The sequence below is a fragment of the Eretmochelys imbricata genome, chromosome 4, assembly GCF_965152235.1.
Source record: "Eretmochelys imbricata isolate rEreImb1 chromosome 4, rEreImb1.hap1, whole genome shotgun sequence".
Lineage (NCBI taxonomy): Eukaryota > Metazoa > Chordata > Testudines > Cheloniidae > Eretmochelys > Eretmochelys imbricata.
The window spans coordinates 83,282,602-83,298,662 of NC_135575.1; the positions used below are offsets into that span (position 1 = coordinate 83,282,602).

General features: G+C 43.2%; 1 protein-coding gene across 3 annotated transcripts in view; it reads right to left on the bottom strand.

Moving 5' to 3' along the window:
• The window catches only part of ACSL1 (acyl-CoA synthetase long chain family member 1), a 62,677-nt gene that overhangs the window by 45,062 nt on the left and 1,554 nt on the right, over nt 1-16,061 (bottom strand). For 2 of the 3 annotated variants that reach the window (XM_077815544.1, XM_077815541.1), the window contains exons 2-3: nt 6,275-6,446; nt 2,812-3,040 (exon numbers count right to left, since the gene is read on the bottom strand). In XM_077815544.1, the coding sequence (XP_077671670.1) occupies nt 2,812-3,006 (195 nt within the window). In that variant the 5' untranslated portion in view covers nt 3,007-3,040; nt 6,275-6,446. The remainder of the gene's footprint in view (nt 1-2,811; nt 3,041-6,274; nt 6,447-16,061) is intronic. The other variant, XM_077815542.1, reaches the window with a different exon arrangement.

Genomic DNA, 16,061 nt, shown 5'->3' on the forward strand with positions numbered 1-16,061 from the left:
TCTAACCACCCCCTGACTGCCCCCCCAGGAACCCCTGCCCCCTTATCCAATCCCCCCCCCACTCCCTGCCCCCTTACCATGCCACCCAGAGCAGCATGTTTGGCAGTCATGCCACCCAGCTGGAGCCAGCCATGCTGCCACACTGCTGGGCAGGAGCTCGCAGCCCTGCTGCCCAGAGCACTTGTGGCACAGCGAGCTGAGGCTGTGGGGGAAGGGGGACAGTGGAGGAGGGGCCAGGGGCTAGCCTCCCCAGCTGGGAGCTCAAGGGCCTGGCAGGACAGCCCTGTGGGCTGTAGTTTGCCCACCTCTGGTCTAGAACTTGCTTTATTAAGTTCCAGACCACTGTCAAGTGGGTCCTGTTTGCCCAAGGAACCAGTGACAATTCAAATCCCTAAAGGGCGAGAGCTTTCTAGTTGTATAGCCTCTCACTGCCAGTCCTGTAACTTGGAGACATTAGCTCTTTGCTCAGCTACCAGAACAGCCTGTTGCATGCCACTGCTCTACACCAGTGGTACATGTACCCCTGTGGGTATGCAGAGGTCTTCCAGGAAGTACCTCAACTCATCTAGATACTTGCCTAGTTTTAGAACAGGCTACATAAAATGCACTAGTGAAGTCAGTACAAACTAAAACTTCATACAATGACTTTATACTTCTCTATATACTATACACTGAAATGTAAGTACAGTATTTATATTCCAATTAATTATATGGTACAAGTGAGACAGTAAGCAATTTTTCAGTAATGTGTGCTGACACTTTTGTATTTTTAGGTGTGATTTCGTAAGTAAGTGGTCTTTAAGTGAGGTGAAACTTGAGGTACACAAGACAAATCAGACTCCTGAAAGGGGTACAGTAGTCTGGAAAGGTTGAGTGCCACTGCTCTACACCACTTCTTCCAGCTCCACTTTTAGAGCTCTGTCAATCATGACAGATACCACTAACTAGTGCTGAAAGCCATCTGAAAGCAGCTGGTGGGATTTTGCCACTTGTGACAAATTGTTTCACCACTAAATTAAATTAAACTGTGTAGTTACTTCACTGAAAAAAGTACATTAATACTCCTGCTTTGACTACTACTCCCAGTATAGGAGTACATACTACTAGTTTCATACTAGTACAATGGGTACATTACAGATACCTATCAGTAGAAAATGGTTCTTGTTTTCAATTCATGCTATTGAAGCTTCTCTTGAACATAAAGACTTGTTTTGTTACTTTTACTGGGCCATTGTAGTTCCTTTTGAATGGAGAAGCCAGCAAACAAAATCCAAGAGTATGATTTTTTTAAAAATCACACCCAGGAATATTGCAGACAAGATGTCCATCTTTCAGGAGGATTGTATGGCTGGAGTCTGCTTTCTTACAATTCTTACGTTTTAGCAACTTTACACATTAGTTTGTGTTAGTTTAGTTATTGGTTCTGCTCTTACTTCAGTTTTATGAAGCTTAAGACAAGTTACTAAATTAAAGGTAACTTGTATTAACAGGATTCCACATTAGTATTCCTAGATCAACTTCAGTAGTACACAATGACTAGTTATGGACAGATAGAAGTCCAGTTAGAATAGGAGGCTTCACATTTGCTGTTAACATATTTTGAGCGCTTTTACAGTCCAACAGTATTGACTGTCTGAGTTTCAACTTCCCTTGATAGCCAAGACTCTTTTCACTATTCTGGCAGTTGAATCCCAGGTTTTTCTATAAGATACAAGGAAGGAGGAACCACCACCAGTGTATCCCTACAGCTCACCAGCAACCTCCCCCGAGAAGATCCTGGGACTGAGAAGACTATAACCAAGATTGTGGAGGAGAGATCAGAAGTATCCTTCCAGAATGCTAATAGCCAATCTCTGTCCTAAAGTCTTCTTAGCTCACCTATTGAAAGCCCCCAATTATAAGCTACTGCTTAAACAAGTCTATCCACATACTCAGTTGATGCATACCAAATGCTGAAGTTTAACTAGTTAACCCAGTGTGATATTCTTGTCCACAGTTCATGTGCGGACAAGTATCTTTATCCATTACTAAGAAAGCAATACTGAGCTATGGCACGGTTTGCTAATACATGCTGTTGGCAAGGGGCAGGAGTACTATCTAGCACCACAGAACAAAATCCAGGCAAATGTTTTAACAGATTGCTGACTTGTGTGCACATAAAAAGGTACATCTGACAATTACTTAATTCAGACCTTTAAAGGCACACCTATATCAGATAGTCTTGCCAAGAAGCCCAGAACACATCTTTTATTACTGATCAACTTAAGGGGGGAGAGAGAACAGATAGCTTTTAGTCTGCCATTTTCTGAAAGCCAATAAATCTTACATCTTTTTCTAACTGTTAAAACTAACTCCAACAGCAGGAATATTCAAGTGTTTGGTCTATATACTTACATAACACTAACCTGGAGAAGAGACCTATTGCAACTGAATCCTACTGACCAAGAACAATAGTTCTTTAGATGGACATCTGCTTAACCAGGTGGTTAAGGAAGAAAAGTGGTTTCATGTTTATCTGTTCTGACAAAGCTTCTGTGCTAATCATTAAACCAAAATATTAGGGAAATAATTTAGAATGAAGCCTAATATCAATTAGCATCAAGGAACTCAAGTTATTCTACTAAGAGTGGAAAGAATTCAGCAGCCTAAAGAAATTGATTCATGTAAAAAGTTTTTCCCCTGCCCCATGCAGGAAGAGAGCACACTCCAGGTATAGATACTCCACACAGAGGTTAGTGATCCTTCCCACTGTAGTATCCCCAGGTTTTAAAGCTGCCCACTACAGGCATGGCTAGACAGAAATGCACTTACCTCTACTTCCACAGACTGCATGGCTAAGTCGCATGGTGGTTTCAGAGCTTTGGGTCTGGTTGCATACCAGTATGTTGTGAGAGCTGCAAATGCACCAAACCCCATCAATGTGTTTGTTGGAAGAGTGCGTATATACTGTCTGACATCATCAAGTTCTGGCATTCGCAGATGTCTAAACAATTCATGTGCTTGCATCGTGGTCGGTTGCAGTTGTTCCTTATGCTGGCGGCTGTTGATATGAGAAATACCTTTTACATAATATGATAATCCCTTTCCACTTGCCCCTCCCCAACAGGAGAGGGATATACATGGTCTTACAATTTCAGTTACTGAACAATACTTTTCTCAGCACTAAATCAGTAATTTCAGATAAGCAACTATTAGTCAATCCAATAACAGTTCTGGATAATAATAGGACTAGTTTATTAAATAAAAGTGGATGGATCAGAGCTTTAAAATATCCTAATTCTAAACCAATTATTGGCATGTGCCACATTTTAACCGAACTGCTACTCTACCTCTCAAAAGGAGAGTTGTTTACAGTAGACTGTGCCTTTGGCACACATAAAATAATTATCTACAAAACAGCTTTGCTGAAGCAGTCTTACAACATTAGGAATCTAATCTGGGGGTTATATCAAGAAATCAGAGGTGACGGCATCTGCTTTCTTGTTTTTTTGCCTGCATTTGAACATTATGCCTTGGAGTGCCAGAACGTTAGTGGCAGAGCACCTTAATGCCATGGTAGCACGGCAACAGCAGCATTTTCCACCTTGCAAGTCCAGCAAGATAAGCCTTTATGCTGAACTTTCCATAGCTAATTGAAGTGAGTTGTCGTCATAGGTCAGTTGTGAAGAGCCACCAGACATGTTAGAGGCATCCTATTTCCCATCATGACATCAGTGTATCTTTGTTCACCCAGCAGGACAAACTGACATTTCAAGGTTTTACGTAGTAGTGCAAGGCAATGTAAATAAGCATAGGAAGTAGATTTTATCTGCTGCTTATGTACAGGAGAAAGCACAGGAGAGCCTTCTCTTTCTCTCTCTGCCTTCAAATACTAACAGACAACATAAAGCAGCAAGAACAGACCATGGGGGGGGAAAGGGGGGAGGGTCGGTCGGGAAGGGGAGTGTTGCTGTCAGCTCAGCTGGTGCTTTCTTCTCAGCCAAGGTCTCTCAGGCCATTAGTCACATGCTGAGCCCTACAGCTCCTGCCCACTAGGCTAAAGGTAACTAGCAGACAAGTTATTCAGGGGAGGGAGGGCAGGCCAATGGCAGGAGAGTCTGGAGTCACACCACTGCACAAAAGGGCAACAGACAAGAACACAATGTTTGTCTCAGAAACTCACAACTGGCCGTGACATTCATAAACGTCTGTTGCCAGCTCACGCCTCCTACCACAAGAGTCAATAGGCTTTTAGAGGGAAAAAAATGCAGTGGATATTTTGATGTTATGTGGAACAAATACTGTTTTTGGAAGCTGGTAGTTATTTACTCAGATGCTTAAGCTGTTAAACCTTATTGAATATTGTGAAGTTAGATCAAAGCAAAACTAAAGAATGTGAACATATTTGACTTTAATATAGTATGTTGTAAAAAGACTGAACACCAGATAAAGTAGGTGTTTACTAGTGTAAAAATAGATATGAAAATTACACTTAAATTCAGGATGCTAGTTAGCTGTATGCTAGCACGATATGGTTCCCTTTAAAATGTTACTGCTACAGAATGGTCTCAGTTTACAATCTTAAAATCTGTTACTGCAATGAGTTACTCAACTAGGCAATAGGAGAGCAGTCTAGCTCACAAGAGGTCTACACAAGTGTTTGGAGAAGAATTAGGTTGCCAGAGACTGCAAATAGTCATAGAAATAGTTCAGGGTTTCACAACACCAGTAGGAGAGCAGAGAAGGATGGTCTTGTAACTAGGGCACTAGTCTAAGGCTCAGTTCAATTCCTGGCTCTGGAAGGACTGACTTATGGGAAGTCACTTAGCTGGTTTCCTCACCATGTCTCCAGTGCCCTGTGCTGACTGGGGTGTTTTTTCACATCCCTGAGCGAGAAAATTGCAGCACTGTTAATTGCCAGTGTAGACAAGCCCCTAGTGAATACTTTTTGTAATGAAGGTAAGGCCACACAGGCATAGGAAGAACAGATTGACCAGTGTATAATTCACAAATGCCAAACACTAAGTAAAACACAAGGATGCAGGACCTTTCACCTACTTCACTCTGACAATGCCCAGCAGCTCCGATTGCCTTGTCTTCACTGCAGAGGCAAATTAAGGGTGTGCACACAGGTCTCAGAGCCTGGGTCAACTGACTCCGCTTGAGCACTGAAACTCAGCAAGAGGGTGTGGGGGAGGCCTCAGAGCCCCCAGAGCCACCCAAGGGGGAACATCTACACTGCTATTTTTAGCCCCATAATGCAAGGCCCATGAGCTCAACTTAGTTGGCCTAGGCACATACTTGGTGCTGAAAGGTCTCCCTGCCCCCAACCCAGAGTAGACACACTTTAGCACCTGGTCCTTTTCTTCAAGGCCCTATGTCAGCCAAACTTAGCTCATCTGAGATGAGCTAGTCAGCATCTGCTTAAGATGAAAGGTCTCCCCCTTTTGTTGTGACACCTCCCATACAATCCACTCATGGGTCTAGACCCCACACCCATCCTTACAAGGCAGGCTTGATCCTCATCTCCAAGTGCCTCCTTAAGAAATCGAATCAATTTTTTCCCAGCCCTTAAACAGGCAAGGCAAAAGCTGGCTGATCACTTGCTTTTGTTGCATGCCAACCTCAATCCTTCATCTGTTTTCTTAGATATGAGCAATCCTATCTATTGGTCATTGGCAGGTCTAGCACACTGCTATCAAGGTTAAATAGGGGGCCTCAAGCAGGTTTCATGGGGGCCTCCAAGCAGGGCCAGCATTAGACACACTGGGGCCCAGGACAGAAAGCCAAAGTCCCACCACATGGGGTGGAAGCCCAGGTCCCTGAGCCCTACCACCTGGGGCTGAAGCTAAAGCCTGAGCCATGTAGCTTCATGTGGGCCACCTGTGGCATGGCAGCCCCAGGCAATTGCCCTGCTTGATACCCCTAACTCTGGCCCCAGCTTTTGTATACAGAAAATCAGTTATTGTGGCACAGATGGGCCATGGAGTTTTTATAGCATGTTGTGGGGATCTCGGAAAGAAAAAGGTTGAGAATCTCTGCCCTAAAGGAAGCAGACTCTGTGGAGCATAAAAGCTTGTGATGCTCAAACCGATAAGCACATAGAGATGCACCTGAAGACATATTATGCAAGAGAGTTTAAAGTTTTCACATATAAAGTAGACAGTATTAAGAAACTTTTACTGTACCATGACCAAGATTAGCAGCTAGTTTTGCAGTGGGTTTTGGCAGAAAGAAAATAGGTTAGATCTTTTCTCAAGTTACTCTATTGAAAGAGACTCGGTAATATACCTACCTTTAGGGAAACAGCATCAATTTCCAAATACTGACATGCAGAGTTGACTTTCCACTTGAGAAAGAATCCTTCTGAGCTCTTCAGATCAGTTCTGTTAAAATCTTTTGTGCCACCCAGGCAAAGAAAGCTTCCTTCTGACACATAAGTAACGAGCACAGCATCCAAGACTGATCTTCACAGCAAGGACAGAATCATTTGAGGCAGTAAGCAAAATTGGCAAGATACTGCTATTCTTTGCTCCTCCCACTCATGGTGTACAATGATCTATTTACAGAGGGCTAAGCACTCCCCTATTGTCTATCAGTAACCAGACATCATTCCAGTGCAACGGAAGAAAACAGGAGAGTAGCAGTCAGCTTCTCTATTGCAGAGAGAAAACTCAAGAACTAATAGTTTCTCTCTTTCCACTCAAAGGCTATGGCTACATTATGCGAGCTTACAGCAGCACCACTGTAGTCCTGTTAGTGCAGACACTCAGCTGATGGAAGAGAGCTCTCCTGTTGACTTAGTTCTCCAGCCCCACCAGCAGGGGTAGCTATGTCGGTGGGAGAAGCTCTCCCACTGACATAGCGATATACACACAAGCACTTCGGTCAGTATAACTTATGTCACTTGGGGGGGCGAAGCTTATTCACACCTGAGCAACATAACTTACACCTATGTAAGCTGTAGTGTGTACATAGCCAAACATTTAGATTTGGCAAGATGGCTAGCAAAGCGGTTGTGAGTCTTGCACTAAAGAAAGGTTTAGTGACTAGTACTATGGAAACTTGCTCTAGTTGATTGCCACTGCTGCCTCCTACAAATTGAGTGATATCTGCTAAGATTTCCCCTCTCCCATCATTTGGAAAGTGTCCCTCTAAAAGTTACCAGACTATACTTATGTTTGAGTGGGCCATTGCTATTACATTAAGTGTACTGCAATGCACCTGGATTGCCATCAATTGATTACATTCCCCCTCCCCCCCCCTTTTACTGCTGCATGTTGCTGTACATAGTTAGCAGGGGATGTTCTTGTAGTACCCAAGTCTAAAAGCCTGAATGAGGAAGAGACCCAGTCTAGAACCTCATTCCAGCCAAGTATGAAACCACAGCACAGGAGAGGGTGCTGCTGCAGGAACCGATACCCACCTCAAGAGATGGTCCTTTTAATATGATGCATACAGACTTAAGTTTAGTCTAGGAAATTAATCTAGCACTTATGAAAGCAAGTTCTCCTGAACTTCTCCTCCCACCCAGGCAGAGGTCTGGTCTATACTGAAAAGTTACCAGCTAACATAACTACATTAGTCAGGTGTATGAAAAATCCACACCATCTGACATACCTATACCAACCTAGCCCCCAGTGTAAATGCATCTATGCCAATGGAAGAGTGCTTCCATCCACATAGCTACCGCTGTTTGGGAAGGCAGTGTTCCCACACCAACATGAAAACCCCTTCCATTGCTGTAGGCTGTGTCTACAGGATGCTGCCAGCCAGAGCTCTGGCAACGTAGCTATGCTGGTATAGTCTTCATAGTTTAGACATACCCCTAGAAAAGACTGATCAACTTACATTAGTAGCCAGTGGCCTCAAAGGGCTTAAACAAAAAAAAAAAAAAAAACACCACACCCAACAAGAGCTTTGACGTCTCCGACTCAAGGAATATTTCCAACACACCTCAGAACAACATATTAATCCACAGAGACCTTCCTACCAACATTACAAAAAGAAGGATTCTAGGTGGACTCCTCCTGAAGGTCGAAACAGACTGGACTTCTACATAGAGTGCTTCTGCTGACGTGCACGGGCTGAAATTGTGGAAAAGCAGCATCACTTGCCCCATAACCTCAGCTGCACAGAACACAATGCCATCCACAGTCTCAGAAACAACTCTGACATCATAATCAAAAAGGCTGACAAAGGAGGTGCTCTTGTCATCATGAATAGGTTGGAATATGAACAAGAGGCTGCTAGGCAGCTCTCCAACACCACTTTCTACAAGCCATTACCCTCTGAAGAAACTTCAAACTTCACCATTTGCTCAAGAAACTCCCTGAAAAAGCACAAGAACAAATCTGCACAGACACACCCCTGGAACCCCAACCTGGGGTATTCTATCTGCTACCCAAGATCCATAAACCTGGAAGTCCTGGACGCCCCATCATCTCAGGCATTGGCACCCTGACAGCAGGATTGTCTGGCTATGTAGACTCTCTCCTCAGGCCCTACGCTACCAGCACTCCCAGCTATCTTCGAGACACCACCGATGGATTGTAGTTTCCTCAGGAAGTCAGTGATCTTCCTGAAAACGCCATCCTGGCCACTATGAATGTAGAAGCCCTCTACATCAACATTCCACACAAAGATGGACTACAAGCTGTCAGGAACAGTATCCCCGATAATGTTAGGGCAAACCTCGTGGCTGAACTATGTGACTTTGTCCTCACCCATAACTATTTCACATTTAGGGACAAGGTATACCTTCAAATCAGTGGCACTGCTATGGGTACCTGCATGGCCCCAGAGTATGCCAACATTTTTATGGCTGACTTAGAACAAAGCTTCCTCAGCTCTCATCCCCTAATGCCCCTACTCTACTTGAGCTACATTGATGACATCTTCATCATCTGGACCCATGGAAAAGAAGCCCCTGAGGAATTTCCCCATGATTTCAACAATTCCCATCCCACCATCAACCTCAGCCTGGACCAGTCCACACAAGAGATCCACTTCCTGGACACTGCAGTGCTAATAAACAATGGTCACATAACCACCATCCTATACTGGAAACCTACTGACCGCTATTCCTACCTACATGCCTCCAGCTTTCACGCAGACCACACCACACAATCCATCGTCCACAGCCAAGCTCTACGATACAACCGCATTTGCTCCAACCCCTCAGACAAACACCTACAAGATCTCTATCAAGCATTCTTACAACTGCAATACCCACCTGCTGAAGAGAAGAAACAAATTGACAGAGCCAGAAGAGTAACCAGAAGTCACCTACTACAAGACAGGCCCAACAAAGAAAACAGAACGCCACTAGCCATCACCTTCAGCCCCCAACTAAAACCTCTCCAACGCATCATCAAGGATCTACAACCTATCCTGAAGGACGACCCATCACTCTCACAAATCTTGGGAGACAGGCCAGTCCTTGCCTACAGACAGCCCCCCAAGCTGAAGCAAATACTCACCAGCAACTACACACCACACAACAGAACCACTAACCCAGGAACCTATCCTTGCAACAAAGCCCGTTGCCAACTGTGTCCACATATCTATTCAGGGGACACCATCATAGGGCCTAATCACATCAGCCACACTATCAGAGGCTCGTTCACCTGCCTATTTGCCAATGTAATATATGCCATCATGTGCCAGCAATGCCCCTCTGCCATGTACATTGGCCAAACCGGACAGTCTCTACGTAAAAGAATAAATGGACACAAATCAGATGTCAAGAATTATAACATTCATAAACCAGTCGGAGAACACTTCAATCTCTCTGGTCACTCAATTGAGGACCTAAAGGTCGCAATATTACAACAAAAAGACTTCAAAAACAGACTCCAAAGAGAGACTGCTGAATTGGAATTAATTTGCAAACTGGATACAATTAACTTAGGCTTGAATAGAGACTGGGAGTGGATGGGTCATTACACAAAGTATAACTATTTCCCCATGTTTATTTCCCCCCCCTCCCCCCCCGACTGTTCCTCAGACGTTCCTGTTAACTGCTGGAAATGGCCCATCTTGATCATCACTACAAAAGGTTTCCCCCCCTTTGCTGGTAATAGCTTATCTTAAGTGATCACTCTCCTTACAGCATGTATGGTAACACCCATTGTTTCATGTTGTGTGTATATAAAATCTCCTCACTGTATTTTCCACTGAATACATCTGATGAAGTGATCTGTAGCTCATGAAAGCTTATGCTCAAATAAATTGGTTAGTCTCTAAGGTGCCACAAGTACTCCTTTTCTTTTTGTGAATACAGACTAACACGGCTGCTACTCTAAAAGGAAGCCCAGTCACCCTCACACAAGCAACAGGGAAAGCAGAAGGCATAGAAGCTGCTGTAGTGATCTATGCCACCAGAGCTAGTGCAGTAGTTTTCAACCTGCCTCTCACCTTTTGGTCCACAGAGGTAGAAAGAGCTTTCAGTTGCAGGGCATAGAAAATAAAGTTTCAGATCCCAGAAAAGGGCATTCTGTTTTTCTGATCAAGCAATAATATGTAAGTACCCCCACCTACAGGTCAAAACCCAGAAGTGTTATAGTTACCATAGAAGCCCACAGTTTAGTGCTGTAGCTCACGAACGCTTATGCGCAAATAAATTGGTTAGTCTAAGGTGCCACAAGTCCTCCTTTTCTTTTTGCGAATACAGACTAACCTCTTGCTCACTGTGTCAAATGCCAAGCTGAACATGTTAACTGACTGAACAGAATTCAGCTTTCAGTCTAAGACTGCTATGATCGGGGTCCATGGACCACAGGTTGAGTTTCCAGAAAGGTCTGGCACCTCCATTTGAAAATTTTTAGGGGTCTGCAAATGAAAAAGGATTGAAACCTGTTGTGCTAGTGTAAACCTCCCAACACTAGTTAGATTGATTCTACAGCCAGATTATTCTAGTGATTATAGGGTTGCTACACTGCCCCTGAAAATCTGGTCCATCAGTCTCATATGGCCTTCTGAGGCCTTGTCTACACTAAATGGAAAAGTCAATCTAAGCTATGCCATTTGAGTGACGTGAAAAGCGTAACTCAAATTGATGTAGCTTAGATCTACTTACCGCAGGGTCCACACTGTGCGATGTCAATAGGAGACATCCTCCCACAGACTCCCCTTACTCTTCTTGATCCGCTAGAGTACAGGAGTCAACGGGAGAGTGATTGGCGGTCAATTTAGTGGGTCTTCACTAGACCCACTAAAATCAACGGCTGATGCATCAATCGCCACAGCATCAGTCCTCCCATACATGTAGGCAAGCCCCGAGTATTCCTAATAAAATCTATAACCTGCCCTTGCAGCAGTGTGAATTTGATCTAGCACTTAAGATAATTTTTCTCTTTCTACCCTGCAAACTGCAAGCACACTGAGGATTAGAGCATTTCTCAGCAGTCTTTACACAGCAGCATGCCTAAGAAATACATTCGAAGCGGGCACTCAATTCTGCCCTCAAATGTATGGCTAACTCTTTTAGATATTTAGGGGAACAGCAGCTGTATTTTAGAGTCAGAATAGTGTCCAAAAGGTAACTTGAGGGCATGCTGAACTGGACATTAAGTTCTCAAGTCTGACAGTATAGCACTACATGACAAGACTGTGCCCAACCATCTTTTAAGAGTTAGATTATTGTAGGTGAAGCTGGTAGCACCACAAATTAAGATTGTATAAATTATAACCAGTTGCCCTAATATTTAGACTGAGGCTGATCCACTTCTGGATATGTTGGACCACTGAACACTAAATTGTTCTCACCTCCATAATTAATAGGAAGCTAATTATGAGTGCTTGCACTGTCTCAGAAGTGATGTTTAAGCCTATCATTCCAATTAGAATGAACACATCTACAACTTTCTACTGACGTGTGCAGCAACACCCCAGCTTCTCTGTTTGCAGTAGGTTCATTCACAAAAGGCACCCAAGATGGGCATTGTTCTGCAAAAGCTTATTGCTGGTCAGACACAGAAGCACTTTCGTGGAGTCACCAGCAGCATAACCGACAAAAATCATGGTATTTTACTCATTCTGATAGTTCCAGGAAAATACAGCTCAGCACACATGTAAAGTCATCATATACCTTCTGAATGATGAATGAGAGACAGTGCAAGAATTAGCTTCTTATACACACTTAGTCACCTGCAATCTCAGAAAGGTTAAGCAAGAGTCAGGCAAGTTTAATTTAGATCATGTCACAAGGAACTAGTGTTCAGGCATTTAAACTCCAATCCTTTAGATTAAAGTCACAACACAACAGATAAATAGATACTGCTAAAGCATTCAAGACTAGAACAAGGAGCTCAATAAGTACCTTACTGGAAGTGATTGGGTCACAACCCTTACTCACTCCTCAAATAGTATTACAAGAATCAGGTCTACTGATTCCCTCTTTATGTAAAAGAGTTCTCAATGATTCCTTGTCCCAGGACTAAGGGCATGTCTTCACTAGATATGTTAAAGCTCTGCTGCGTCAGCACTTTACATGGCTGTATAGTCGTGGCACCAACGTGGAGAGCTCTCCCAGCACTATAAAAAACCACCCACCTCCACAAGGGGAATAGCTCCCAGTGCTGATGCACTGTCTACACTGGCACTTTACAGAGCTGAAACTTACAGCGCTCAAGGGGTGTTTTTTCACACCCCAAGTGAGAAAGCTGCAGCACTGTAAACTGCCAGTGTAGACAAGCCCTAATACACTATACTGCAGTTCCTTTTTAGTCAACTGCAGCAAGTAGTTTGCATTAAGCGAGAAGAAATTCCTTTCCACTAGTCGATTGCTACAACTTAACATGCTGATGCCAAAAACTTTTATTGGTGGGAGCAATGTGATTTAAGAAAGGGGGAACAAAAAAAAACTACACACCACATTAGCTAAGATGGTCAAGGATGCAACCCAATGTTCTGAGTGTCCCCAGCCTCTGTCAGAAGCTGGGAGTGGAGACGAGGGGATGATCATTCAATAATTGCCCATTCTATTCATTTCCTCCAAAGCACCCAGCATTGGTCACTATCAGAACACCAGATAGTGGGCTAGATGGACCATTGGTCTGACCCCTCATGGTCATTCTTATATTAAGGATTCTGGATTTAAGGATTGTAGATCATGCAGAAAGAGCCTAAATGCCTTGTCCCACAAGCCCTTCTCTCTCTCCTCCACAGGACTGTGTGGAAGTGTTTGCAGAACAGGGCCTTAAGCCATCAGAAGTGATCACCATTGGGAAAATCAGTCACCAAGAGTGTCTTGGCTCCAAGTATAATTTTTTTGCTTTCTGGTAAGGAAGCTATTTTCAACCAGCGATAGACAAGCTTCTAGTACAGGTGGCTTACGAGAAAAATATCTAGTAGGCTTTTAATTGAAGGGTTTTTTTTCCTTCAAATGGACCATAGCTTGTCATCTGAAGACAAACTGACACCCATAATTTAATGTAGAAACTAAGGCTAGAGTAGTTAGTGCTTTGAAGTGTCCCAATTTTGACAGGTCAGGCTGGGATGGAAAACTGCAAGCCCCTCCCCCTCCATGCCTCAGAGTTGTAGTCTTAAGTGATCAAGGCAATGCAGTAGAGCATACGTTTTTCCTCACAGTATGGGCCATGTCTTAGGGAAATTCTCATGGAACACCTCTCCCATTCATAACTAGGCATACCACCACTTCCTCTCCCATTTGAGATTGCTATAGCTCCCACAAGCATGTTATGCAATCAGTTACATGCAATATATCAAGAAAGTATTTCATGTGTTTTGACTACATTTTAGAAAACAGACATGGCAGCCAGCCAGAGGCCCACGGATCTAGAGTCTCAAACAATACAGCTTTACTGGCCAGAATGCTTGCTTGTAGAACACAGGCAGAGAAAATAAAAGTTTAAGAAACAGACTAGTGAAGAGTTAGTAGAGCCAACCACATTCTTCATTGAAGCATACTTATGAGCAGGGACAGAAAAATCCATTAAGTGCTAGCACTGATTTTAGCCCAATACTATCTACTATCCACAGCAATCTCATCAGGGTGTCCACTGATTGTTAGTCATTAACACTCCAAATAGTTTATAATATTAAAAAAAGGTCTATTCCCACAAAACCCAACCCCAAAAACCAAACCAAAACCCACATGGCAAAGTTTGTGGTTTTCCAATGCTGGAAGTAGTATACAAAGGAGACCAAGGTGCCCCCAACAACAGCACACTCATTCCCTAGGAGCAGAGTTTTAAAGTGAAAGTTTTTACATTTAGTAATTCATATCTTGTGATGCAACCAGATAGGTAGACTCGTAAGTTTATTCAAAAGCAGGAAAATTTGCCTAAGATGACTAGAAAGTCATTTCATTCCTTCCCTTTTGAAGGAGTGGTTTTGTTTTGCAGTAATATCAACCTTGCTTCCAGGACAGAAAAAACCCAGAAACTTTTTGCTTTATGAAATTGATGACCCAAATCCAACCTAACATTTGTTGCTTAAAGTTGCAAAATAAGTTCCAAAATGTACAAGTTTAACATTTTTAGATTTAGTTTATTCACTGCAGTTGTCAAGGAAGGCTCATGTTGTTTGCTCATACTCTTGAGTGTGTACTGTTACGAATTAAATAGTAAGCTTTATTTTTCCCCAACCAATCAAGGTCTGAACATTTCCTTAATTGAGAATAAGGAAGTGCTGCTTTTCAGAGAGTGAGAAGTCATGACAACTCTGGCAGTTGACACTGGCAAGGCCAACAGCACAGCTCCAGACAGAGCCATATCATATGCTTAATTGGAACATTAAAATAAGCTATTTGGACAACCTGTACTATTATTGTTTGCAAGGAGAGGTCTTTAAGTGTGCCCGTGTACTTAATGCACTCCTGTGGAAACTTAATCGTATCAATGTCCAAAATTTCTTGCCAAGCCACTCCAAGAGTATGCCCCCAGCCAGATTACAAATATATTAACATTAGTTAACTGGTTAAGAACAGGGTTAGAGACTGCTTTGCCTGAACAGTGTAAGCCAGAGAAAAGCTTGCTAAAGCCATTTTCGAACAGTTTTCCCAACTAGGTACGGAAAAGTAGATAGGGCTTGATAAGGCAGTTACTTTAGACATTAACCTTTCCTATCACAGGATCCAACCAGGGCATCCTGGACTCTACCCCACACCAGACACCTATGTTGCAGACACCCCTTTGAACCCAATTCTCCAAATATGCCTGATCGTCCATAGGTTCTCCTTTGAAACTTAGGAAGTACAGCTTTGAGTGCTGAGATTACACATTCTTGTTGAACACTGACATCTGAAGATACTATGTTTGCCCTTAAAACACAGTCCTAGTCCTACAAAGAAGTTATTCTACATTAACCTAACTTAGTATCACTTAAGAATTAATAAACCAGAATGAGAGATTTTTGAAAAGGGTAGAATGTTTAAAAACTAGTGGCTTCAACTTAATAGGAAGCCCTTAAAAAGCTAATTTTCCTTATTCTGTATTAAGAGACTCTACCACTCTGAAACCTGTCTACCTTTGACAGTTTATAATGAATGCTGTACAAGTTCATATACCACACATAAGGGACCCTCTGGTTCAAGTGTTCAATTCGTAGCTGTATTACTAGTTATTAAAACCATTTTAAAAAGGCATCCAGTTATATTTAAGAAAGTAGCATGATAAAGGTATCAGTTGTTTTAGCTTGCACACAGAGTCCTGAGAGTTACATCAGTTCAGAGATGAATCAGAGTCAGGTCCTGTATTAGAGTATCATTTTCACTTTCTGGCTCTAATACATTACAGCAGTGGTTCTCAATCTATTTATCACTGTGGGCCGTATATGCAGCCCATAATGTATTACCTGGGCCACAGGTTGAGAACCACAGCACCCCCCTTGTCCAGTGCCTCCCACCCATAGACCCCTCCACAAAGTGAGGCCAGGAGTGGAGCTCTAGGCAGCAGGGACACTGCTAGACCCTCAGTGTGGCCAGCAGTCCCAGACCCCAAACCCGCCAGGCAGCCTTCAGCGCACAGCTGGGCCACAGCTGTGTGTTAATTGGGCCACATGCAGGCTGCAGGTTGAGAACCACTACATTACAGTAACACCACAATGTTTGGACTATA